This window comes from Carassius carassius, chromosome 49, assembly GCF_963082965.1.
Source record: "Carassius carassius chromosome 49, fCarCar2.1, whole genome shotgun sequence".
In the NCBI taxonomy this organism is placed as follows: Eukaryota; Metazoa; Chordata; class Actinopteri; order Cypriniformes; family Cyprinidae; genus Carassius; species Carassius carassius.
Window position 1 is genome coordinate 5,630,801 of NC_081803.1, and position 27,142 is coordinate 5,657,942.

Here is a 27,142-nt window from a genome sequence, read left to right on the forward strand (position 1 = left end):
CCACTTCAAGTCCTGAATGCATGTTTCTACTCATGAGTGAATTAGCTTTGTCTTGCCAGTGGTTGGGTATCATCTCTAAGGGCTTTGAGGTGTCAGGGGAACACACAATTAGAGTGTGAAAACCCAGAGACTATAGAAATGCTGCCTGCTGTGAGCTGTATGGCAGAGTGTGTGTCTGTGTGAAAGAGACTGAATGAAACAGCGTGTGTTTCAGCTTGCTTTCTTCATCTGCAGTATCAGCCATGTTGGTCCAATATCCGAGAGCAGCCCTGCCAGTTCCAGCAGCGAGAGAAGCAGAGATAAAGCCATGGAGAATGACAACAGGTTGGTGTGTGTGTGTGTGTTCGCTTATAAACTACAAGTGTGTGGCAGAGCCATACTAAAAGGATTACATTATGATCAACTCCAATTATTATGATTTTCAGATGGTGGAAAAAAAATTACATAGGCTTACAATAAAGGAGGGATCTGAGCTATTTAGGCACAACATAGGCGTAACACGTAACACCCTACCAACACAGATACACTAGCAACGACTTGGAAAATATTAGGCACCACATAGATAAATCCGAGAAACCATCAAAAACACCATAGAAACTGCTTAGCAACTGCCTAGCATCAACAGATAAACCACCTAGAATGCCCTAGAAACCACCTATCAATGCCACCACTACAACACCCAAGGCACCACCTAGAAATGCCCTAGCAACTGCATAGAAACCACCTCAACCACCCAATCAACTCAATGTAATCACCTATCAGTTAGGGATGGGCGATATATCTAACGATATGATCATGCGCATCTAGTCAGTAAATCTGATTCCATGATTAGCAGTAAATCGCCATCACCTGCTTTTAAATGGATCGGCATTTAATAAACAGAGCCATAGATCACTGACAAGCTACACAATAATTTGGAAAATTCTAGAATTTTTTATAAAAATGAAAAATTTGAAATTTGCTGCATTTACGGCATGTCATAATTATTGTAATTTTGAAATAACAGCATGCAACTTTCATGTGATGAATCTGCAGCGGTCAGGTGGCATAAGCTAAGATTATAGAATACCCACGACATGTCACTCACATAGTTTTGAATGGGAAAAATGCAACCCTCAATATGGCCGCTCTATTGAACGAAGCCCTGCCTTCTGAAAAAAAGAACCAATCGCTAATCTGTAAAGTCAGTGAGTCACTGCAGCCGCCGTTAGAAGCTGCTGGTTGCTAAAGAAACAATCAGCGTTCTGAGAAATGAGCACCTTACTGTGCCTCCACACTGGCTGGTCTAGCCTGAAAAATATGCTTTTTATAAGATTGAGTGAAATAACTTGCCTTAAAGGGACTTTGGTATGAGTCAGAGCCCTTAGAAGATTCCCAGCTTACAACTTGTTGAGTTCTACAAGAATGTCATGTTGATAATGTTGCCATAAAAATGTGTAACAGCTCAAAGTATAACTTCTCGTGTTGTCATCTTGAAATTATGGCAATCACGACATGGCATGAATGCATATAGGTCAATATTTATTACAAATGTCAAGATTTGGCTTTTAATTTGTTGTTTAATAGTGGTTTTAACTGTCTGAGTTAACTCTATTTTACTGTTACATTTTTTCCAGACCGGTTACCTGGGACAACTTCCTGATGGAGAGTGCTATCTACATCCTGGCCGCCAGGCCCAACAGCTCAGCCATGCACATCCGTTTGCCACTCTAACCACGGCCACATGGCCTGAGACTTCCAGAGGGGCTTACCGGGTCCGGGTTTACAAGAGAGTGGTGCTGAGGACTAAACCGAGTCAGACCAGAGTCAAACGCAAACGAGTATGCCACCACACACTAAGACTGTACAAGCCATCGATGGATTCTTCCAATGGATTCGACACAATCTAGCGTCACACTGACAAATTCAATGCTACTAAACAATAGCACATCTGTCACCACTTCTAGCTTGTATGATTTTGATTTTTGTCACTCTGTTTCGATTAGAAAACCTGCTGTGAGAAACCGTTACACATTAGCAAATTTACAGCACCTCAGTGTTTGCTTAGTGTTTTTTATGTTAACGTGTTGTATCATTGTTGAGTTGCGGCTCTTAGCCGGATGAGTTGAGATCGATGGATCGTTATGAGAGCAGCGGTTAAATCAAATCTGATCTTATTTCATTCACCACAAAATATGAATATGATATAGTGGGCAACAACAGTGCCACACAGGAATCGAAGTGAGATGCTATATATATATATATATTTTATGTGAAATATTGAATGTGTATTTATTCCCACATCTTCAGGGATGGATTATGGCAAGGAGCTTCCAGACTGCCAGAGGCCTATAGCTACAAGATGTGAAAACAAAGGAATAATTGTAACTGACAGACAAATTCTACCTGTAATTAAGATTCTGAAGTAAGAAGATGGGCATACAATTAAATTTTCATCCACATGACAAATTGCATTTGCAAGTCAGAATTATGAGAAGGTGTATTCCTTTTTTATTATCATATTGTATTTATGAGTGAAACATGATATGTAAAAAAAAGTAGGGTGGAATTTAATTTGATCTCTGAGGACATGATTGGATTGTGAAAAAGGATATTCAATTCTAAAAGCTTGTGAGATAACAACTTAGGCAGTATTTTATGGCACCATAGGCATGTTACCGAAACAAAATCTGTTCTAAAATGTACATGCAGCATAAATGAGCAAATCAACAGTGAACATTTTATAAAAAATAAAAAAATAAAATAAAAAAAGGATGATTTTACCCAATATTTGTTATATTTATGTTTATTTTAGGAAATTGATTTGTTAGCTTACCATAATAAAAAAATTGCAAACGCTATTGAAATTAATTCAGTTAGGTCTTATAATTATGATATATTCTAAGAACATTGTCACTTTTTAATAGTTATGATTCAGAACTAAAAACACAAAATTTATTAAAATTGATTATTTTACCCTAATACATTTTTAGGTTAGGAACATGCTAATTCCCAACAACTGAAATTAATTGAGTCAAGTCATAATTATGACACTTTTTAAGATATTCCATTGACTATTTTACCATTAGCATTGATTTACAATACTAAAATAATATAAAAATGTAAAAAAAAATAATCTAATATCTAATTAAAATAAATTGTTTACTCAATATGTTTGTGTTTTAATCAGTTTTGAGTCAAGTTTCTGCAAGATACCTCGTTTGACTTTTAAGTAAGATTATTTCAGTGGTGATATAATCTGAAAAATAATAAAATAATTATAATTAGAGATCTCTGATCTGTTTTACCCAAATATTTGTTATATATTTTTATACCTGTTTGAGTATACTGTTGTTAGCTTAGCATCCTGCTAATGCCAGACTCTGTTGAAATCAATTGTGAGTCATGTGTATCCTCATGTGTCATGTGTAACTATAGTAATCATAGTTTCGATGAAAATCAATTCAGACTGGTCACTTTTAAGGTTTCACATCAGGCTTCTGTCTTAAAACAAAGCAACTCACTAGGCTGATATTAAGTTTCAATTTTAAATAGCAACTGTGGAATGTAAAACCACAATTACAATATATAAGATAACATTTATATAAATATTTGAATCCCTATATAAGATAACAAAGCAGGGCCTGTGAGGTTCAGAATCCTTTCTTGCACACCTGTGTCATGACTTGTTTTATTTTTGATTTGATGTTTCTTTTAACTCACTAGTTTCAGTTGTATTTTACTGGATCTGTAAAAATATGACACCTATAGAAGTGACGTAACTCAGTGTTTCGCTAAAACAGCTGATGCAAACATGCAATCTACCAAACACTCATTGAAATGCTAATTTATAGGCAAGAGCCATCAAAATGTTGATAACCAGGTTTAGAACCTAAAAACAAAAAATCTCACAGATTTTCCTTCCTTGTTTATTCATGTTGAATTTGTTCTTAGATCTGGTGCAGATGAAAACACTTTCTAATATATAAAGCTTTTTTATTAGTTGGTGTAAATGATGCACACTCCTGTAAAATGGCATCTGGTTTTACACTCATTTATCAAACTGTATGAGAGGTATGAAACATATTGTTTATACGGTCATATTCACTGTATTTGCTAAGGCTAAAGTAAGTTTGTGCTGGATTGCTCAAAGCAATTATTTGAAGGGACTGTGCAATACTCTGAGTTTTGCTGGTAGTGCTGGAAATAAATGCATGACATTAACTTCAAAAATTACAGTCGAGTTGTGTGGGATCTGAGTCATTTACTGAGAACACAATCTCATCTGAGTTTAAAGATCTATCTATCTATCTATCTATCTATCTATCTATCTATCTATCTATCTATCTATCTATCTATCTATCTATCTATCTATCTGTCTGTCTGTCTGTCTGTCTGTCTGTCTGTCTGTCTGTCTCTCTGTCTCTGTGTGTCTGTATCTCTGTCTGTCTGTCTCTCTGTCTGTGTGTGTGTCTGTCTTTCTGTCTGTCTGTCTCTCTGTCTGTGTGTCTGTCTGTCTGTCTGTCTCTCTGTCTGTCTCTCTGTCTGTCTGTCTGTATCTCTGTCTGTGTGTCTGTCTGTCTCTCTGTCTGTGTGTCTTTCTGTCTGTATCTCTGTCTGTGTGTCTGTCTATCTGTCTCTGTCTGTGTGTCTGTCTGTCTGTCTGTCTCTGTCTGTGTGTCTGTCTGCTAGCTGTCTGTCTCTCTGTTTGTCTGTCTGTCTGTGTGTCTGTCTGTCTGTATCTATGTCTGTCTGTCTGTCTGTCTGTCTCTCAGTCTGTATGTGTGTCTGTCTGTCTGTCTGTATATCTGTCTGTGTGTCTGTCTATCTATCTGTCTGTCTGTATCTCTGTCTGTCTGTCTGTATCTCTGTCTGTGTGTCTGTCTCTCTGTCTGTCTGTCTGTGTGTCTGTCTGTCTGTCTGTCTATCTATCTATCTATCTGTCTGTCTGTCTGTCTGTCTCTCTGTGTGTCTTTCTGTCTGTATCTCTGTCTGTGTGTCTGCTAGCTGTCTGTCTCTCTGTCTGTGTGTGTGTCTGTCTGTCTTTGTATCTATCTGTCTGTCTCTCTGTCTGTCTGTCTGCCTCTCTGTCTGTCTGCCTTTCTGTGTGTCTGTCTCTCTGTTTGTGTGTCTGTATTTCCGTCTCTCTGTCTGTCTGTGTGTCTGTCTCTCTCTCTGTCTGTCTGTCTGTCTGTCTATATCTCTGTCTGTGTGTCTGTCTATCTGTCTGTCTGTGTGTCTGTCTATCTGTGTGTCTGTCTCTCTGTTTGTGTGTCTGTCTATCTGTCTGTGTGTGTGTCTGTCTCTCTGTCTATCTGTCTGTCTGTGTGTCTGTCTGTCTCTCTGTCTGTGTGTCTGTCTGTCTGTCTACTGTAGCTTTCTCTCTGTCTCTGTGGCAGTCTATCTATTACAGAATGTTTATGAAACCACTCATAGCACCCTAAACAATCTCACACCTTTGACTGAACGATTGGCACACAAATGACTTATTATATTACTATTTTCACTTCCATCTGTATGCTCTTTACTACAGTGAACTCAAAACACATTCACAATTTGGATCATGTGACATGCCATTAAAAACTGTAATGTGTGATGACGTCCCTCGATGATGATGTGCAGAGTATTTGTTGTAATGGAACAGCTGAAGATGGTGATGGCCCTAATAAAAGTTCAGCTCAGAGCAGAAAGAGGAGTTGCAGTAGCAGGTGTGAGAGACATGGACCCTGGCAGGGAGCTTTTTACACATCTGTGAATGCACAGCGTCACTGTCTCCGCACGGTCCCTTGGGACCTGTACCGCATCTGACAATCTCTTGGAATATCACGCTGCCATTTGGAATGGTATGTTGAAGAATATCAAGTGAAAACTTGAGCTTACGGTGCCTAAAAAGTTTTTAAATGCATAACCCTGTACCGAGCCTTAAAGGGATAGTTCACCCAAAATTAAAAATTCTGCATTAATTGCTCACATTCATGTCATTCCAAATCTGTATGAGTTTCTTTGTTTCTGTTGAACACAAAAGAAGATATTTTAAGAATATGTTTAACCGAACATTTAAGTCAATAGGGAAATTTTTTCGTTTTCAAAATATTTTATTTTGTGTTCAGCAGAAGAAATAAACATATACAGGGTTAAACAACTTGAGGGTAAGTAAATGACATGATTTTCATTTTTGGGTGAACCATCCCATTAAGGTCCTATGGTCAAACTAGTGCGAGACTGGAAATTATAATAATTCAGATGAGCCTGAGCTCAAACTCAGGTCGAATGGAGCACAATATTATGTCTGGATATTCTGGATTTTTCACATTAAGTATTGTACACTCGTGCTCATGCTGATGTCAGTCTGGAATCTGGCACCTGACTGCACCTTCCTGTGATGCTGAGGGAGGTTGTGTCACAAGCGGTGATCCATTGAGGTCAAGACGTATCAGCATGGTGGATGGCATCACTCAGATGATGGGAAGGAGGAGAGTCTGGCAGGATGCTTAGCCTCAACACTCTGTAAGGTCGCACTCATCTGACGCTCTCATAAGCCAGCTTGGAATGTCAGTGTGTGAATTAGATTCAAGAGCAGAAGCCAATTTGATGTTACAGTAAATCCTAGTAAAGAGAAGAGAAATGTAAGCAGCTGTACACTTCTCATGCTTATTTTCTAAGGATTCTTGTGAAGATATAAATAAAGCATGAACTTTCAACATAAAAACATCAGCTACAAAAGACCAAAAGGGTTCATTTAAAGTAGCCTAAAACACACACACACACACACATCTGAGTAAATCAACAGAAACACATATTTTTCATATAATTTCTAAGTTAGGCTTAATTTGTCAATTTAGATATTTTGTATTGTTTTCATGACAATTAAGCTAATTTCACCCATATTTTTTTTATTACTGAAATGCAAAATAAGAACACACACACACACACACTAATTTAATTTCACGAGACAGAGCAGGAGATACAGTTGATGGAGTCTTTGTATTCTAGCCTCACATCTTTGTCTCTATTTTTAAACCCATTTTTCATGAAATATTCATCCAATTCTTTTAGCATTTCAGCTAGAATGCACTCCTGTGACCTCCTTTTGCATATGCAGTAGACAAAACACAGTAATGCAAAATGCAACCTCAAAAAAACTCCTCACCCTCACATGCTGATCCTGAATTCTGTGCCACAGGGTTCTGTCTTTAATTTAATTCTTTAGACAGAAGTATTCAACACCTCTTTTGTATTTGTTTTACCTTCACATTTAAATTTTACCTTAAGAGTTGCATAGATCTTTTGTCATCCAAAACCATCTCACTGGTCAAGTTCATTAAAATCTGTTTTGCTATTGTATGTCCAAAACAAAGAGAAGTAATTGGTATATACAGAGGTAAACCTAGGTTAACATCATAAATAGCCTAATATAAATGATAGGCTAGATTCAGTGGTCCATGTCTAAAAGGAAGTCAGACACAGAAATAGAGAGTCTGCAATTTCAATTGCAACAATCTGCTTTTGCTATTAGGCAAAAGTTGTTGAGGCTTATGGGTATCATCATTGAAGATTAATATGAAATTTAATTCTAGTTGAACGGCAACATTTTTACCCTAATAATGCTAGCTTTTTTTACTTTTACAGTTTTTCTCAGTCGCTTTGGTATTTGCAAAGAAGTATGTGCATTTCTCAAAATGCTTAGCCATGTTGTCAATATTACAGTGCACTCGGTTAGTATTACCTGATGTAAACTATGGCAACAGTTTGGATGAAAGTTACTTTATTGAAATGCAGAAACCTGCACTTCTTATGTATTCCACATATCCATTTCAAAAGTACAAATTTGCACATTACTGTATGTGGGATATTGATTGAAAGAAACTGGATAGGATTCACAGTTACATTTTGCTAGTGGTCTGAAAAAAAAACACCTTACAATGCCATTGTGATATAGAAAAGAAATAAGGGCACAAAGGCAAAAATACAAAATTAAGGCAAACACAGGAAACACCCCTTAGACAGAACTGTGCTTTTGAGCACAACACTGTATGAGGAATTGAACTGCACCTCCTGATATGCCAGTCTGTCGGCCCACAGATTCTTGTCTACATCACAACGAATATCTTCATGGAATTGCAGTCAAGTGAACCATCTTACAACTTCATATAAGTGAATGAGGCTGTCTTCAACTTACCAGGCAAACAGAGAGGAAATATCGATTGTCAGAATTTGTAACTCTTGTATTGTCCTCTGTCTTTGCTTTCCAATTGAAGGTTCATGAGATGCTCCTTTTGAGCAATTTCAGAGAATTGGTTTATCATGACAAAAACTAACTAGTAAAATAAATAAATAATAATAATTTGTTATTTCCTATTATGTAGATGAGTAAACTGCTTTGAATAAATTCAACTAAAAACATGTGTTGATATGACTACATATTTAAATAATTAAAGCCACGATTTTAATATTAATACATGGGAATTCATATACATTCACACTTTACGTTCGATTATTTACGTTTTTTTAGCTGCTAATACGTATTTGTACGTTTTACTGCTATAAATACGTCAATTTTGTACGTTTTTATGTGCATGAACCACACTTAAAGTAAAAATACACACGTATTCTCATGAGATCACGTTGATAATTGTAAAAAAACCTTGAAAAATGAAAATACAAATTTAGAATCAGAATCAGAATGAGCTTTATTGCCAGGTATGTTCACACATACGAGGAATTTGTTTTCATGACAGAAGCTCCGCAGGGCAACATAATGACAGCGACAGAACAAAAAACACAAAATGGAATAAAAAATTTAAAAAAATACTAATAGGTAGGTAAGGAACGAAAATATACAAATTGACAATGTATGGCAGGTATATTACAATGAGCGTTATGTATGTACAGGTATATTATGTGCAAAAAATTTAAGTGTACACTAAGTATGTGTGTTAGATAAATAATTGTATGTATATATAAATATAAGTAGTGTAGTGTGTTCCACAGTTATTATCAAGTGTTCATGAGATAGATTGCCTGAGGGAAGAAACTGTTCCTATGTCTGGTCGTTCTGCGAAGGAAGTACAGCCTCTGCTGGGCCTTTTTCACAATGGAGTTAATGTGAATGTCCCACTTCAGTTCCTGAGAGATAGTGGTGCCCAGGAACCTGAATGACGCCACTGCAGTCACAGTGCTGATCATGATGGTGAGTGGGGGGAGTGCAGGGGGGTTTCACCTGAAGTCCTAGATCATCTCCACTGTTTTGAGGGTGTTAAGCTCCAGGTTGTTGAGAGTGCACCAGACAGCCAGCTCTTTAACCTCCTGTCTGTAAGCAGACTCGTCACCGTCCTGAATGAGGCCGATGAGTGTGGTGTCGTCTGCAAACTTCAGGAGCTTGACAGATGGGTCCTTAGATGTGCAATCGTTGGTGTACAGGGAGAAGAGCAGTGGGGAGAGAACACAGCCCTGGGGAGCTCCGGTGCTGATTGTACGGGTGCAGATTCACTAGCTGCTGCCTGTCTGTCAGGAAGCTGTTGATCCACTGACAGACGGAGGTGGGCATAGAGAGCTGAGTTAGTTTGGGCAGGAGGAAGTTTGGGATGATCGTGTTAAAGGCCGAGCTGAAGTGCACAAACAGGATCCTCCCATAAGTCCCCGGTCTGTCTAGGTGTTGCAGAACATAATGCAGTCCAATGTTTACTGCATCATCCAGAGACCTGTTTGCTCTGTAGGCAAACTGAAGAGGATCCAGCAAGGGTCCTGTGATGTCTTTCAGGTGGGCCAGCACCAGTTTTTCAAATGACTTCATGTCAATGTCAATGTCACCTTTATTTATATAGCGCTTTAAACAAAATACATTGCGTCAAAGCAACTGAACAACATTCATTAGGAAAACAGTGTCAATAATGCAAAAATGATAGTTAAAGGCAGTTCATCATTGGATTCAGTTATGTCATCTCTGTTCAGTTAAATAGTGTCTGTGCATTTATTTGGAGTCAAGTCAACGATATCGCTGTAGATGAAGTGTCCCCAACTAAGCAAGCCAGAGGCGACAGCGGCAAGAAACCGAAACTCCATCGGTGACAGAATGGAGAAAAAAACCTTGGGAGAAACCAGGCTCAGTTGGGGGGCCAGTTCTCCTCTGACCAGACGAAACCAGTAGTTCAATTCCAGGCTGCAGCAAAGTCAGATTGTGCAGAAGAATCATCTGTTTCCTGTGGTCTTGTTCTGGTGCTCCTCTGAGACAAGGTATCTGTATCTGGGGCTCTAGTTGTCCTGGTCTCCACTGTCTTTCAGGGATGTAGAGGTCCTTTCTAGGTGCTGATCCAGCATCTGGTCTGGATCCGTACTATAAGATAGCGATCAAATAGCACACCTAGGTTCCTAACTGATGACGAAGAATTGACAGAGCAACCATCAAGTCTTAGACAGTGTTCTAGGTTATTACAAGCAGAGTTTTTAGGTCCTATAATTAACACACCTCTGTTTTTTCAGAATTTATCAGTAAGAAATTACTCGTCATCCAGTTTTTTATATATCGACTATGCAATCCATTAGTTTTTCAAATTGGTGTGTTTCACCGGGCTGCGAAGAAATATAGAGCTGAGTATCATCAGCATAACAGTGAAAGCTAACACCATGTTTCCTGATGATATCTCCCAAGGGTAACATATAAAGCGTGAAGAGTAGCGGCCCTAGTACTGAGCCTTGAGGTACTCCATACTGCACTTGTGATCGATAGGACACATCTTCATTCACTGCTACGAACTGATGGCGGTCATATAAGTACTTTTTGAACCATGCTAATGCACTTCCACTGATGCCAACAAAGTGTTCAAGTCTATGTAAAAGAATGTTGTGGTCAATTGTGTCAAACGCAGCACTAAGATCAAGTAAAACTAATAGAGAGATACACCCACGATCAGATGATAAGAGCAGATCATTTGTAACTCTAAGGAGAGCAGTCTCAGTACTATGATACGGTCTAAATCCTGACTGGAAATCCTCACATATACCATTTTTCTCTAAGAAGGAATATAATTGTGTGGATACCACCTTTTCTAGTATCTTGGACAGAAAAGGGAAATTCGAGATTGGTCTATAATTAACTAGTTCTTTGGGGTCAAGTTGTGGTTTTTTGATGAGAGGCTTAATAACAGCCAGTTTGAAGGTTTTGGGGACATATCCTAATGACAATGAGGAATTAATAATAGTCAGAAGAGGATCTATGACTTCTGGAAGCACCTCTTTTAGGAGCTTAGATGGTATAGGGTCTAACATACATGTTGTTGGTTTAGATGATTTAACAAGTTTATACAATTCTTCCTCTCCTATGGTAGAGAATGAGTGGAACTGTTCCTCAGGGGGTCTATAGTGCACTGTCTGATGTGATACTGTAGCTGACGGCTGAATGGTTGCAATTTTATCTCTAATAGTATCGATTTTAGAAGTAAAGTAGATCATAAAGTCATTACTGCTATGGTGTTGGGAAATGTCAACACTTGTTGAGGCTTTAGTTTTCGTTAATTTAGCCACTGTATTGAATAAATACCTGGGGTTATGTTTGTTTTCTTCTAAAAGAGAAGAAAAGTAATCGGATCTAGCAGTTCATGACCACAGACGTTAGAGCCACAGGCCTGTATTCATTTAGTCCAGTAATTTTGGATTTCTTTGGGATGGGGATGATGGTGGAGCGTTTGAAGCATGAAGGGACCTCGCACAGCTCCAGCGATCTGTTGAAGATCTGTGTGAAGATTGGGGCCAGTTGGTCAGCACAGGATTTCAGACAGGCTGGTGTAACACAATCTGGGCTTGGTGCTTTTTTCCTTTTCTGCTTCCGGAAGACCTGGCGCACCACATCCTCGCTGATCTGAATTGCAGGTGTTGGGGAGAGTGGGGATGCAGGAGGTGTGAATGCTGAGAGCGCTTGATTGGAGATGTGTTCAGGGCGGGTTGCAGGAGTTGTTAATGGTGTGACAACGGTGTTACAAAGGCAAACAGAGGAAACCCACCTCAGCCATTGTATTTGCCATGATTGACAATATGATTCACAGTGGCTCTTATTTCATCTGATATGCGCCTATATCCTTGGCCTCTTCTGTCTTTTCCTTTGTTTTGCCTTTGCACCCTTGCATCCTTACTCCTATTCCTCCTCTTAGTTGTTGATCCTGAACATTTCCTGGAGGTTCATCAAATGTCAGAATTTGTAATTCTTGTTTTGTTCTCTGTCTATATGCTTTCCATTCGAAGGTTCATGAGAAGCACCTTTGAGCAATTTCAGAGAACTGGTTTATAATTGGCATGATCTACATTTCTCTTCATTAGAAAGTCAAGATTGACCTCCAAATTTACAAAAAGTCTAATAGAAATGCGTATAAAATATGCTTTGACAGTTTATGACATCTAGATCAACCATTTTACATTTAATGACTTATAAGATGAACTAATGCCTAGATGTTTTGAGGGGTAAGACTATTGCACAGATAACTATATAATACATTTTGAGCAACATGACATTAGCAACTGATAATGCTGGAAGCCACATATCAATTGCATCAATGTTCCAAAGCAATCGCAACTTGTTCAAAAGAATGAGAAACTGCTTTTATGGTGTGCACAAGTGACTAGATGATGTGGAGGTTGAACAAGTAGTTTCGAGAATTTCATTTCTGATCTGAGAAATGCACCAAAGCGACTGAGAAAAACTGAAAAGTCCTGTGGGTTTGATCACACATATCTACCTGTCTCCCCCTCTTTTCTCCAGTATTTTCTGGTGTGTGTGTACGGTATGAGCAAAAATGTGCCAAGAGGGTCTGGCTGCAGACTTGCACTTGCACTCTCAGACTTGCACTTTCAGACACTTGCACTTCCGCTAGTGACATCACTTGCAGTCTGTATTTTTTGTTTAATTTTTTTATTACTTTTTGTTTGAATTTCCCAACATTGTATAACTGTAGCCAGGTGGCGAAGACAATAAAAAAGAAACTAAATTACAATGTCACTTGCAATCGCTACTTGCACTCTCCGCTACCTGTGACGTCACTTGCAATCAACATAAAATCGTGCGTGTTGCCAATGGAGACAAGACGCTGTGGTGGTGATTAAATGATTAAAACTAATTTAAATAAAACGTACAGGGTCCTGCAAGAAAAAGACAAGACCGGCAAATCCGTGGCCAGAACACCAGAATATGAACGTTTGCTTTGCGTTTTTGCAAACGTCTCTCGCCTCTCCTTTTAAAATCACTTAATGCATTTCATAATGCACGTTCATATTTGCTGGTCTGTATATACGTTGAGTCAACAAGACATATAGGCTATTGTCTTTATCATCTTAGTCTGTTATTAGGCCACATTAAGCGTTTTGTTGTATGGGAGGACAAAGTTTGTGCATTGTGTTCATAGCCATCTGCTTACCTTGTAGTATTTTAAATAATAACTATATATCGAATTTGGTCTTTTAATTGAACTTAATGTATCTTAATACATTATGCCATATTAAGTGTTTGTTTTTTCTACAGGGGGAAAACGCTTAACGAAAGACTTTGTGCATTGTGTTCATATTCTGCTGTTCTGTGGCCACGGTCCGGGTTTGTCTTTTTCTTGCAGGACCCTGTACGTTATAGTACTAAATTAGTTTTAATCGTTTATTCACCACCACAGCGTCTTGTCTCCATTGGCAAATCGCACAATTTGTATTGATTGCAAGTGACGTCACAGGTAGCGGAGAGTGCAAGTAGCGATTGCAAGTGACATTGTAATTTAGTTTCTTTTTTTCTTGTCTTCACCACCTGGCTACTGTTGTAAAATGTTGAGAGATTCAAACAAAAAGTAATAATAACAATTCAACAAAATAAAAAATAAAGACTGCAAGTGACGTCACTAGCGGAAGCACAATTGTCTGAGAGTACAAGTCAGGCAGGAAGGAAGTCGACCGGCAGTTGAAGTCGGCCGCGTGCCGCCATCTTGTAGCAGAACTTCACTTGCGTTAGGATCCCGTTGACTCCCGTTCATTTTGGCGTCACTTTGACAGCGAATAATTTTACATCTGAGGCATTTAAAGACTCCATTTGTCCATTATTTATTTCTAAAGATACACGACAATGTATAAAGGTCTCCATTACCTTCTATGTTACATTATGGCCCCATAGAAACAAATAGGCTAACGATTGCGTCATAACCACTCGACTCTCTGTAGCACAATAGAGAAATTACCGTACAGACAGGAGCAGAAGCTCGCAGGCAATCGGGGAGATGTCAAGAGAGAAGCCCATTTTAAAATACTATACAAAATAATTAATCAGGATACTTACTCCTGCTCACTCACGCCAAAGAACTCCCCGCTCAAGCTCGCCGTCTCTGCAAGATTAACGATGGCAGTTTTCACGCACAGCTACTAGAAGATTTACATCAGTCAGACAGGTTGCTGACGTCATCAAGCTTAGTTTGAGTCTGCGCGTCAGAAACGGAAGTGCTAAAAATCGCTAAAAATGGGCTTCACTTGTCTCAATTGAGTTCCAATGGGGTCGCTGTGTCCATTTCTTTTTTTCTGTCTATGGCAGGGGCGAGGCTACGTAAGGGCCAGGGTGGCACTGACCCACTCAAACTGACGGCTGGCCCACCCAGTCTGAACAGACAACAAAAAAAATGCATATGTGACATACTGATCACTTAAACACCGTTTCATAAAAAATAAAAAACTACTGTAGAGCGAAAACCTTTTCATATAATTGCTTTACTGCAACAGCCAGTACTGTTTAGCCAATCGCGTATTGTATGGGGGTGGGAAGATGAGTTTACGTCTGCTAGTGAAGTAAACTTTTAACACGCACGACACAAGATGAGCATGTCTAAACAGACATATTTAATTAAATATATATACATATAAAAAAAACAAGAATAGAACCTGAAACATCAACACCAACCCGGGCTAATCGTCGAGAAAAGCAACACACCAGCTGATTTATCCACACTTGATGAACCACCTGCTCTGCCCCATTACGGAGTAATATTGCATTTACGCCAGTTTTCGCGCAAAATAAACGGCAAGTCTAGACATTTTGCTGCTAAGTGGTACACAAAGTTCCCATTTCTAGAGTTATAAAAGACGATGCCGTCATTTTAATGACACTATGTTTGAGGATTTGTACCGTGATTGGAAACACGTCACGCAGGCTTGTGAGCGGCACCAAATGAGTAACGTAAGCAGGGGCGTAGATTACGCGGGGGGACCATAGACTGGGGGGGCGTGTCCCCCACACTTTTAATATCATAGAAATTCGTCCCCCGCACCTTTTCAGTCAAATGTGTTCGCATAGAGGTTTTCAAGAGCTGGTATGCATAAATATAGATTTAAACTCAAAGAGACAGGATAGTCTGCGCATGACCTGATGTTTTTTTCGGACCCAGTAGACGAGATGAACATCACGGAGAGCTAAACTCTCCTGCTGTGTGTGTTTCATTCATACCCGAAGCCGGAGTGCGCTCTCGCGCTGAAAGTCATAACAGGAAACTTCTAATATGGACAAAAGCGTCCAGCTATGCTGTGTGAAAACAGTTGTTTTGACAGAAAACAGACACTTTTGGAAACACGAAGTCATTTAACATACGATTGCAACAATATGGTTTTTCAACTAATCTCCAGCAGCAGCAGGTGATAAATAAAGTATATGAACAATGCAGTGCTAATTGACATAGCATTTATTACAGTATAGAAACTATTATAACTTATGTGAAAATAAAAAAATCATTATTATTTGTTATTGTCCAGTAGTTCTAGATTTCTAAGCCAATTAAAAGCTAGAAATTAGAGAAAAATTAAAGTTGCATATCCACCTGTCAAGTCTCTTCTGTTCACCAAGCTTGTATTTATTTGATCAAAAGTACACCAAAACAGTAAAATTGTGAAATATTTTAAATAACATTTCAAAATGTAATTTATTGAGATTTTAAAGCTGATTTTTTAGCATCATTACTCCAGTAACACGATCCTTCAGAAATAATTCTGATATTCTGATTTGCTACTCAAAAAAAATAAATAAAATAAAAATAATTATGATAATGTTGAAAACAGCGGAGTAGAATTTCTTTCAGGTTTCTTTGATGAATAGAAAGTTCAGAAGAACAGCATTTATCTGAAATATAATACTTTTGTAAAATTATGTCTTTATCATTACTTTTGATCAATTAAAAGAATCCTTCCTAAATAAAAGTATTCATTTATAATATAGTATTCTTTTCCAAAAAATATAAATTATGCTGACTCTAAGATTTTGAATGATATAGTGTATAATGTTGCAAAGTCTTTTTATTCCACATAAATGCTGATCTTTTGATCCTTCTATTCATCAAAGAACCCTGAAAAAAATTTAATCAGCTGTTTTAAATATTGATAATCAGCATATTAGAATGATTTCTGAAGGATGTGTCACTGAAAACTGGAGTAATGATGCTGAAAATTCACCTTTGATCACAGGAAAAATTTAAAAATATATTCGAATAGAAAAGGCACTATTTTAAATAGTAAAAATATTTCACAATATTACCTTTTTTTTAGCTGTACTTTGGATCAAATAAATGCAGGCTTGGTGAGCAGATGAGACTTCTATAAAAACATTAAAAATCTAACTTTTCAAAAACTGTTGACTGGTAGGCTATATAGATTACAGAAATGTTATATTGTAATGTTTTATATTATATTGTAATCTTGCTACAGTGGTCGTATAGCAGTACAATATCTATATTTGTCTTCCTTGCAATAGGCATTGTACCTGCTTGTTATAAATGTATTTTGTTGTATATTCATGAATTTGTTGGCTAACAATCAATCACATTTAACTTGTATAGTGATTTTATCCCATATTGTAAAATTTGTGTAATTTGAGAGTAGTCATTAAGGTCCACCCTATTCCACCAAGGTCCACTCAGTTTAAAATTTCTGACCTCGCCACTGGTCTATGGTACAAGTCTGAGAATGCAAGTCTGAGAGTGCAAGTGCAAGTCTGCAGCCAGACCCTTCTCAAAATGTGTTGTCTAATATTATGAACTTGAACTTAATGATTTTGAGGCGCTGCTCAACTCAGACAAGCACAACAGGAGTGTTGCAAAGCAAAAGGATCTTATACACTCTTGTTTTGGGACTGCGGTGTTCCTTTAATGCACTCAAATTTTTTTTTTATCGCTGAATATTTAAGCGGGCGGGTGAAAAAGAGGAGAAGGAATGAATGTGTGTTTGAGGTGATTGGTCTGCAGCACTATGACAGAAGGGAACTCAGTGGGGGAGTAATTGCACTTTGCATGGCACAATGAATCTGATGACACTGTGACTGAGGAAAAACATTAACAGCGAAAAACTCTGGTACGTGCACAAAACCTGCACGCTCCACTTAAAAAAGATTGTTAATAAAACTACAAACACAGCAAAGGGATCTTAAATAAAATGACATACATCTCAATACAGCACGGGGGTCCATTTAATTCCCGAGGCCACCGTGTCCTCTAAGATTTCTTTTGGAAAAGTGGTGGAGTGAAAGCTAAATGTTTCCATCCAGTGGCGGTTAACAGACACTGCACATATTTCCGTCGGCACAATTTGTGTCAAACGCTGTGAAATGACCACATTGGAAGAAAGAAATATGTGTTAACTGCTGCAGTCTTATGAATCCACCATACTGAGTGTTCTATTACTACCTGACATCATTTTATGATGATTTAGCTTCCAAACTAGAGAGGAGCGTCTCGCTGCAGCTTGCGGTGGACATCCAACCCCGCCCACATCCAAGTGTGACAAGTCAGACGCCACGCCTATGCCATACGTAAAAATACGTCATCGGGTGATGCCAGGTGACAACTCATGTGTTGTGCGCATGTGCAAAAATGGCGGAAGTATGTTTTTTTTTTTTTTTTTTTTTTTTTTTATTAACATTTTGTCAAAGTACAATTTTAAGACGTAAACAAAATTGAATCAATTTTATCGGAAGTATATTGTTTCGGGGATCAAATTAAATAATGTTATCTTTCGTTTTACTAATACAGGTTAAATAACTTGTATTAAATAAATTTAAATAGTACAAATTAAACCTAGGCCACATCTCTAATGTATGGAAGTAAATTCATCCAAACAGCCGGTAAAACGCCTGCATTGGTTGATTATACTTAGGTAAATTAATATAATATTTATACCTTCCGCTGTTCGATTATGTAAATGACAAATTCACATATTTTATGATCGATTGTAACATACCTTAGACAATATGAAAGTTAAGTAGACAATTTTGTTTAAGGCATTTTTATTTATCTAATTCTCTAAAAATATGTTTCACTTATAAGGTAGGAATGTTAGTGACCATATCACTATTATAAGGATAAATATGGGTGTTATGCAATAACTGGAATCCTCCCCTCTTTGCTTTTTTTTTAAATGTGTTTATTTTTCAAATTTCTTTCGTTTTAAATAAAAAAAAAATGTTGCTGAAATTGGCAAATTTATATACTTCATTTGGTTTTAAGTATTTTTGTTTTCCTTTTAATTATATACAAGAACAATTATGATCTACACACTAATATTTTTTATAGCATGGAAAAAAAAAATGTATCACCTCGCAAAAAAGAGCAACTACATTTGCATGATAGGATTGACGGTTCTCTATATAGACTAAGCTACACATACATAGGCTTAAGTCATTGGTTGCTTTGATAGATTATGTAAGTAACATGGCATTGACTTTTGGGCCTTTTTCCATCAACACAAATATATATAAAAATGTGTCCAAGTCCTACGGATGCATAAAGATCAATAAAAAGACATCCCTTGGGTATTGTTATATTTATTTCACAAAACAATAATATTCAACAATGTAGAGTAAATAAATTATTATAAATTAAATAACTCCCAGAAACATTTTATTGACTTTCAGCCCCTGTTCATCAACACATTTTAATAAGAACGTTTCCATATCCTCGCGATTGTCAAAGACAAACACACAGGCATCCCTTGCTTTCTCAGTCTCTCTTTTCAGGTAGTCTTTGATTATATTAGACTGTTTTTCTTCGTCCATCTGGAGAAATTCAGGCTCTGTCACCTCTCCATGGAACAGCTCACAGTGGCTCTGAACCCAGCACCATGCTACACCAATGTCCCTTATGAACTTCCTCTTCAGTTCCTCTTCGATCTTCTGTTGAAAGTAAAAAATAAACTGTGTTTGTGGGGTAAATCTAAAATTACTATAATTATTTTCACAAAAAAAAAAATGTTTTTACCTCATCACTGTCATCTTGACCCATCACAGTTTCCGTACTAGCTGGCTGTTTGGTGATGGTGGACTCTGACAACCTAAAGACAGACTCAAAGGTTAGGTAAATGGACCATTTGTAGAGCATCTTTTTAGTATTTCCAACCACTCAAAGCATTCAACACATTTCTAAACATTCAACATTGTGGCCTCTCCAAAGTTTTGCTACTGCAGTGCCTAACATTCTAGGAGGAAACATTTAGTGTGTCTGGGTAGTTTGAATGCAGAAGAATCAATTTCATTTCATTAACCAGTTGTGTGTACCTTGGATGGGACATGTTTTGCAAGAGCAAACTACACCACCACCTTCGGAGCTGAGGGATGTCATCCTAACAGATAAAACCCAAAATAAAAAACTGAGAATGCATTTGAAAAAACTTCTGGAAAAAATAAATAAATAAAAAAGGAAAACCTTCCAAAAGAAAATTTGAGGTCATCACCTGGCTAAAGTCAAATGTCCAGTCCAGGGCCATATAGAGTGCATACTGAAACAGACAACAAATACCATTGAGAAAATTCAAATATTGAAATTAACTGACACCAATTTACTGTAACGTACAGATAACACTAGACCGTATTCATCTAAATACTGCATGTAAACTAAACTAAACTTCTGCCATCCCCATAACTGCTCAGAATCTGTAATTCACTGCTTACCATCAGCATGAACAGACCACAATCCAGTCCCTCTCTCTGGGTTGGAATATTCTATCAAATATTTAAATGTATAATTATTTTTTTTTTTTATACATAAAACTACAGAACAAGGACTGAAAAAAAAAACTGATGATTGCATTCTCGTACCTTGGTTATAATGATCTTCCACGGGCCATTCATTTTAAGATGAAGTAACCTGTAGAAAAAAAAATTAACAAAAGTGTAGAGTGTACACAGCAAGTTACAAAACACACATAGATAAATAACAACAATATTCTCATCACTTTAGTGGTTCCCAAGAAACTACAGTTCATCTTGTTGTTCTTTGAGATTCACATACATATTTAGATTATACAACATACATATACATGCATATATGATTTAAAAACACAAAAACCAATCATTATCTAAAGACATGCTCTCACCATACCTCCATGGTCCACTGCATGACTTATGTGGTTCTCTAGAAGGTGAAGTGTAAAAGATAACTTCTCTTCAGTGGTGAAACTGCAGCAGGGACATTCAAACCCCCCCATCACGGCAGAACTGTTCTGGATCAGGTTTGGACTGCAGAGGTGTAGGATCCTGTAAAACATGATAAATATTATGTGTATATAGAAGGATACAAAGATTTGCCACGAACAGAGACATAGTAAGACATAGTGAATTGTGTGGTTGCTCAAACAAGTTATTGTGCAAGAGTTGTCAGTGTATATCATTAAATATATTCCATGTGTTTTGCATGGGGCCAGGGGAGTACATGTATGTGAGAGAGGTGAAGTGTGAGTGTGTGTGTGTGTGTGAGAGAGATCAGTATTATGTGTCAGGGATATAAAAAAAAAAACATGAAGGATGAATCAATGCACATACATTTTATCAGGATACAGTTAGGAGCATTATAGACATTATGAAAGTAAACACAGCAGTGTTGGTAGCCTTATAACGTGCCTGTGTGCTATCGTTTCACTTCATGTCTAACAAAATATTCATTGATAATTTAATGTGTACATTTTACCATTTTAACTATTAACGTTAAGCAGAGACATACAGTGAGTGTGACAAACACTTTTGGGCTAAAAACCGAATTTTTCTTTACTTACAGCCATGGCAGATAACTTCTTCCTCTTCTGGGCAACTGGCAAATACAGATAACAACAACTTCTTCTTCTTTCTGGCGATCGCAAAACAATATTTCCTTCTTTTACCGATTAAAAACATCACAAACTTCTTCAGTTCAGTCTTCTCGACGCTTCTTCCTGTTTGAAATTTAATGAGAACGTGACGTAGACGGATATAGGCGCGGTTTATGATGGCACATCCGGGTGGGCAGGGTTGGATATGTGACGTCTTTGGATGTGGGCGGGGTATCTGACGTCACGCTTGGATGTAGGCGGGGTTGGATGTCCACCGCAGGCTGCAGCGAGCCCTACTTGAAACTAGATAAATAATTAGTGGTGTCCATCTAGCGTTTGTTTGTTGTACGACACGCGCATGCGCAGACAGACTGCCGCTAGCAGGCGTGGGTGAAGAGTGAAGACGCGCATGCGCAGAGGAGATGCATTCCGTGGTAGGCGGAGTGGATGCTGAGTTTGTGATAAGCTGGTGAGTGAAAAAAAAACGATGATGCCGATGATGAAATAACTGTGATCAAGGACAAATAGCGGTCTCGAATTCATACCGTATTGCGCAGAAGACCATGTAAGTCTTTTCACATTAAGACCGAATTCCATTGTTTCAAACATGAAAAAATGTGAAGAACGCCAGATGCGGCTCAATATAAAGCAGTACCTACAGTGTGCGATAGCATGAGTTTGTTTGTAATATTAATAACGGTGCACAGTTAAGGTGATTGCAACATTTTCACATTAGTGTGAAGATGTTTATTAAAACTGGGATGACGTCTGCTGCCACTATAAAAACCAACAGATCGTTTCGCATTAAATATCAGAACGAGACTTTAAACTGTTAATGGCTGTCCTTATCTTTTTATGTCAGACGTCCTTTGAGATCAAGTGAAATTGCAAGTAAGATTTTCTACTGTGCCTTGAGGTTATGAGGTCTCAGGCTTTAGAAATGAAACGAGTTAAATAAATGGAGCTGTCAACGCTTTCAAAATATTATTTTATTGAGTAACTTAAGCTTAAATTTGACTTGCATATTTTGAAAGAAATGCCAGTGCTTGAAGATAAATGACTTAAATGCTTTTACTGTATACCAGTTTGGACTAGGAACTACCAGTTTTGAGAGACTATTAGTATGCATATTTCAATAACCTGACGGCCAGCGATTCTAACTATTAATTTAACTATTAATAAATCAACTTCGATTTAATTTTTTTGTAAATCTTTCTTTTCTTAAGTAATAAAAAAAACAACATTGCACACCTTATGACCCAACCACAAATTAATTATTTCTTCTTGCATTAATGACTTAATGCAAATAATGAATTCATAAGCATATAAAAAATATTTGTAAAATAAAACTATCCAATAGAATGAGAATGTTCCTGTTCCAAATTTACAGTCTGCAACTGACTAACGTTAATAAGCAGTGTTTCCAATTTAGTAACTTCTTGCTAGATTTTGTAACTTTTCAGACCCACTTAGTGATGTTTAACAAAAAAGCCGAGCGACAAATCTATTGACTTCTTGGACAAACCTTATCTATACTGAACAAAATTATAAATGCAACACTTTTGTTTTTGCCCCCGTTTTTCATGAGCTGATCTCAAAGATCTAAGACTTTTTCTATGTACACAAAAGGCCCATTTCTCTCCAATATTGTTCACAAATCTGTCTAAATCTGTGTTAGTGAGCACTTCTCCTTTGCCGAGATAATTCATCCACCTCACAGGTGTGGCATATCAAGATGCTGATTAGACAGCATGATTATTGCACAGGTGTGCTTTAGGCTGGCCACAATAAAAGGCCAAAGAAAGCTTGTATAAAGCTTGTATAAAGAGTGAGTTCAAAAGCATGCTGAACTTTCACAACTGTAGAGTCAGTGAAGTGAACTCCACTTGGAAATCCATGCAATCCAATCATTTTGTTTTGTGTTACAGATAATTTTAAGCCCAGCCAGCTGGCTGCACACCCTGTGTGACCTCTGGAAAGGCTTGTTAGGAGCACTATGGGGAACACAAGCAGTGAAAGGGCCGGCATGGGCCAGGAAAAGGCCCACAGAAGGGATAGTCGAGGAACCAAGGATGGAGACCGTCCTAAAATCCTGATGGACAGCCCAGAGGATGCTGATATTTTTCATGGAGAGGACATCAAAGTGTGTGTGTTGGCTTGCATTATCTGTTCATTTATGAAGAATATGATGATAATGTGTTCTGTCTTGTCTTTTAGGCACCGTTAGAAAAAGAGCAATTCATCGACTGGAGACCAGACCTGGAGACCAATGATGAGGTTCTAATTCTAGATCGACCCACTGTATTTCAGTGGACAGGAGCTGGAAGGGAAGTCTATATTTCTGGCTCTTTTAATAATTGGACCAATAAGATCCCTTTGATAAGGAGGTATGTAAGAGTTAACATTAACTTAAACTATTTTAACTTAACTTATTCACATTTTTCTTAATTTGAATTATTGTGTTAAATGAGAAAAGCATCGGGTACTTTAAATATGTTAATCGTTTTAATGCATCATTATTTCCATAATTAATCGCATTTTATTAATATGTTAAACCGATCATATAAAATTAGGGCTGTGCAAAAAATCGAATGCGATTTTCATGGACATCTCATCAGTAAAGGCGCTCCTGTGATAAGTAGTATATCTCCAGCACGTGCGTTCAGATCAGGGTTGCCAGGTTTTCAAAACAAAACCTTTCCAATTGCTTCTCAAAACTAGCCTAGTCGCGTTTTATTCTGAGCGATAAAATACATGATTTTGGCGGGGAACCCTTGGTAAAATTCGCATTTTAGGGGCTAAATATCACGTTATTGGGATTGGGGTCGCTACGACCTGCAGACATGAAAAACAACCGCAGACTTGGCAACACTGGTTGGCCTTTACTGCACAGAGGTGTAGTTCACTGATAAGCTACACAAAATCATTTTTAAAATCGCAGGCGATTCATTGCCGATTCTGAAAATGATTTTGTGTAGCTTGTCAGTGAACTACGGCTCTGTGTAGTAAATGCTGCTCCATCTGAACCAGTGTTGCCAAGTTTTTCATTTACACATGTTGAAGCGACCCCAATCACAATATTGTGATATTTAGTCCCTAAAATGTGAATTTACCAAGACAACCCTGTCATAAAACATGTATTTTATCACCGGGACACAATTTTTATCGGGGAACCCCCTGGAAACTCGTTTGGGCTAGTTTTGGAAGCAACTGGGCAGCCTTTGTTGTGAAAACCTGGCAACCCTGATCTGAACGCACGTGCTGGAGATGTACTACTAATCACAGGAGTGCCTTTACTATGCGCATGAAAATCGCATTCGATTTTTTGCACAGCCCTATATAAAATAAAAGTTCACTCGAAATATTGATCAAATATAATAGTACATAAATGTAGCACTGGTACATAAGACTTCTGCTAAAGTTATTCTACTGATATCTTTAAGATAATGCTCAAATCCAGGTCATTTAACATACATTTTGACTTGTTTCTTCAACAGTCAAAACAACTTTGTGGCGATTGTGGATTTGCCTGAGGGTGAGCACCAGTATAAATTCTTTGTGGATGGACAGTGGACACATGACCCAGCAGAGGTAATGGAGACATCAATCATCATCAGCCTCCATTAGTACTTTGAAACCAACACAACACTGAATTTTTCGCCTCTTTAGCCGGTGGTGACCAACCAGCTCGGCACAGTCAACAACATCATCCAGGTGAAGAAGACAGACTTTGAGGTGTTCGATGCACTCATGGTGGATTCACAGAAATGCTCTGACATGTCAGGTTAACGCAACACACCGTCTTCTCATCTTTTTTTACCGCCATTTAATTATAAAAAGCTGAAAATGATCTGCTACATAATTTAGATTACACAAAAGTGGTTTTAAAAACAGTCAGTGTCATGGGTTGTTGTGACGCATTGTTTTGATTGATTATAGACCTGTCCAGCTCTCCTCCTGGGCCGTACCATCAGGACGCTTATGTGCCCAAACAGGAGAAGTTAAAATCTCCACCCATTCTGCCCCCTCATCTCCTACAGGTCATCCTCAATAAGGACACCGGCATCTCTGTGAGTATTTACAAAAGACATCGCATTAAGGCTGTTATTATGACAGGTTTGATTTCATCATATGAAATGATTGATTTTATGAAATGATTTGATTCCATACAGTACCATATCAATTTCCCAAAGTGGAAAATGCAGATGGAATTGCAGTGTCTCAGAATTTATATATAAAAGTAAGGCTGTACAATGAATCAAAAAATCTCTTATATGAGGACATTCCAGATTAAGTTCTACAACTACAAAAGTTTGGTTTAACTTAAAAATAATGATGAGAAATATATTACTATTGTGTAGTAAAATAATAGTAATAATAATAATAAAAATAATAACTTTTATGAAATATATCACTTTCAAATTTTTTTTTTTTTTAAACCCAGTTTACGTGCAAAAGTGCAGTTGTACTACAGATTATTAAATAGATGTATCAAGTTTTTTTTAAATCAATTATCATTTAATATTACCGAATCTAGAAAAATCAAAACAGACAACAAAGATCTGAAGAAATTCCAATAAAAAGGAATTTAGGGGGAAATATTTAATAGTTGTATTTCATTGGAAAATTGATTGAAAAGTAATTTAAACAATTTTTTTTTTTGAGCCAGACCGATATATAGTTTTGCAGATATTATCGGCCCGATATGATCCTGTCGCCGATATATCGGTATTGGTGAATATGCCGCCTATATTAACTTTTTTTTTTTTTACATGACATATAATGCAGATAAACTACCATTTTATATGAGCATAAATTAAAATCTATAAAATAAATCTGTCTGCATGACCCCTTTTGGGGGCAGAGCCACCAAGATTGGGAGCCCGAATCTAAATAGAATAATTGTTTTAAGTTTAAGTTTTTTTTACAATCTATTACTTTGCATAATTACATTGTAAGGCCCAAAATAGACTCTGTCAATCGAAATGAGTTCAGGCTAATGGAGAGATGCTCTTGTTTCCTAACAGTGTGATCCAGCTTTGCTCCCTGAGCCCAATCACGTCCTGCTTAATCACCTGTACGCTCTGTCCATTAAGGTAAGAAACCAACTTAAAGAGCTCTGTGAGATCAACTGCTATTGATTTTCAAGTCTGTTCGGATGACTGTGTCTCCTCTGGCTCTCTGACAGGATGGGGTAATGGTTCTGAGTGGCACACATCGGTATAAGAAGAAATATGTCACAACCCTGCTGTACAAGCCAATCTGAGAAACATGACCATTTCAGCACAACTTACATGACCTCATGTCTAGCTTGGCTGGTTTATATAGTGTCTAGCCTGGCTGGTTTATATAGTAAGTATTACTGTAAATAGGGTACAGAGATGCACTTTAGAGGGGAATCCCACTTTATTTGGTATAATAATCAGAAACCTAGAAATAGCTTAGATTTACAGGACAGTTAAGCACATATATACTCTTTTTGAGGTTGGTACACTTTTAAACACATAGTAGGAAGAGATGTGTTGTTGAATGTGAGAAATGAGTGTAAATAGAGCTTTGTTTAATTTAGTTTAAATTATTAAATGTGTGTGTAGATAAATATTAATATATTATTAGGTAGCATAATGATATTTAAGCATAATGATATTTTTTTGTTTTGTGCCAAATATATAAAAACTGCAGGGTTTAAAAAACTTTGTTTTACACAAGAAACTGATTCCACCCTTTCAATTCCATGAAAAAAGTTCATAATTTTAATCCATTGTTTTTATTTAATTTATTTGTAATCATCTGCATTTTCATGAGAGCAGAACAAAATAAATATTGCAAACGACTTGATGTAACTCTTGATGTAACTATTAATCTCTGTTATGTTCTTTGAAATCAAATATCACTGAATAAATGATTCACCCAGTTTTAGTTTTGTTCCTTGGACATTCTGGGTAAGCAGCATATGTAACATTTCGGGACCTTCAAAAAAATATTGGAAAAACATCTTGATATTTTGAAATCGTCAGGATATTATGTGCAGGCCCTTGATTAATTATATAGTGTGGTATATAATGGATGTCATGGACTCATTGTTTACATCAGATGAGCT

At 37.4% G+C, this 27,142-nt stretch overlaps 2 protein-coding genes across 4 annotated transcripts in view; both read left to right on the plus strand.

Moving 5' to 3' along the window:
- Positions 1-4,217, plus strand: part of LOC132132538 (PHD finger protein 24-like) — a 40,024-nt gene extending 35,807 nt beyond the window's left edge. For both annotated transcript variants that reach the window (XM_059544947.1, XM_059544949.1), the window contains 2 exons: positions 235-324; positions 1,617-4,217. In XM_059544947.1, coding sequence (XP_059400930.1) covers positions 235-324; positions 1,617-1,713 — 187 coding nt within the window. In that variant the 3' untranslated portion in view covers positions 1,714-4,217. The remainder of the gene's footprint in view (positions 1-234; positions 325-1,616) is intronic.
- A 17,258-nt stretch (positions 4,218-21,475) lies between these two features.
- LOC132132709 (5'-AMP-activated protein kinase subunit beta-1-like) lies at positions 21,476-26,672 on the plus strand. Of its 2 annotated transcripts, XM_059545198.1 has the most exons (8): positions 21,476-21,607; positions 22,971-23,185; positions 23,260-23,429; positions 24,540-24,633; positions 24,712-24,826; positions 24,982-25,112; positions 26,070-26,138; positions 26,231-26,672. In XM_059545198.1, the coding sequence occupies exons 2-8, from the start codon at positions 23,039-23,041 to the stop codon at positions 26,306-26,308; spliced, it is 804 nt and encodes a 267-aa protein (XP_059401181.1). In that variant the 5' UTR covers positions 21,476-21,607; positions 22,971-23,038; the 3' UTR covers positions 26,309-26,672. The 2 variants fall into 2 exon arrangements, with proteins under 2 accessions (XP_059401181.1, XP_059401182.1); XM_059545199.1 differs by lacking the exon at positions 21,476-21,607 and having other exon boundaries at positions 22,847-23,185; positions 23,260-23,367; positions 24,538-24,633.
- The last annotated feature ends 470 nt before the right edge of the window (positions 26,673-27,142 follow it).

Bases quoted from the DNA above. Each gene is read 5' to 3' on its own strand.
- LOC132132709 (XM_059545198.1), top strand. From the start codon at position 23,039: ATGGGGAACACAAGCAGTGAAAGGGCCGGCATGGGCCAGGAAAAGGCC. The intron at 23,186-23,259 runs GTGTGTGTGTTG...CTTGTCTTTTAG, and splicing joins TTCATGGAGAGGACATCAAA to GCACCGTTAGAAAAAGAGCA. The intron at 23,430-24,539 runs GTATGTAAGAGT...TTTCTTCAACAG, and splicing joins AAGATCCCTTTGATAAGGAG to TCAAAACAACTTTGTGGCGA.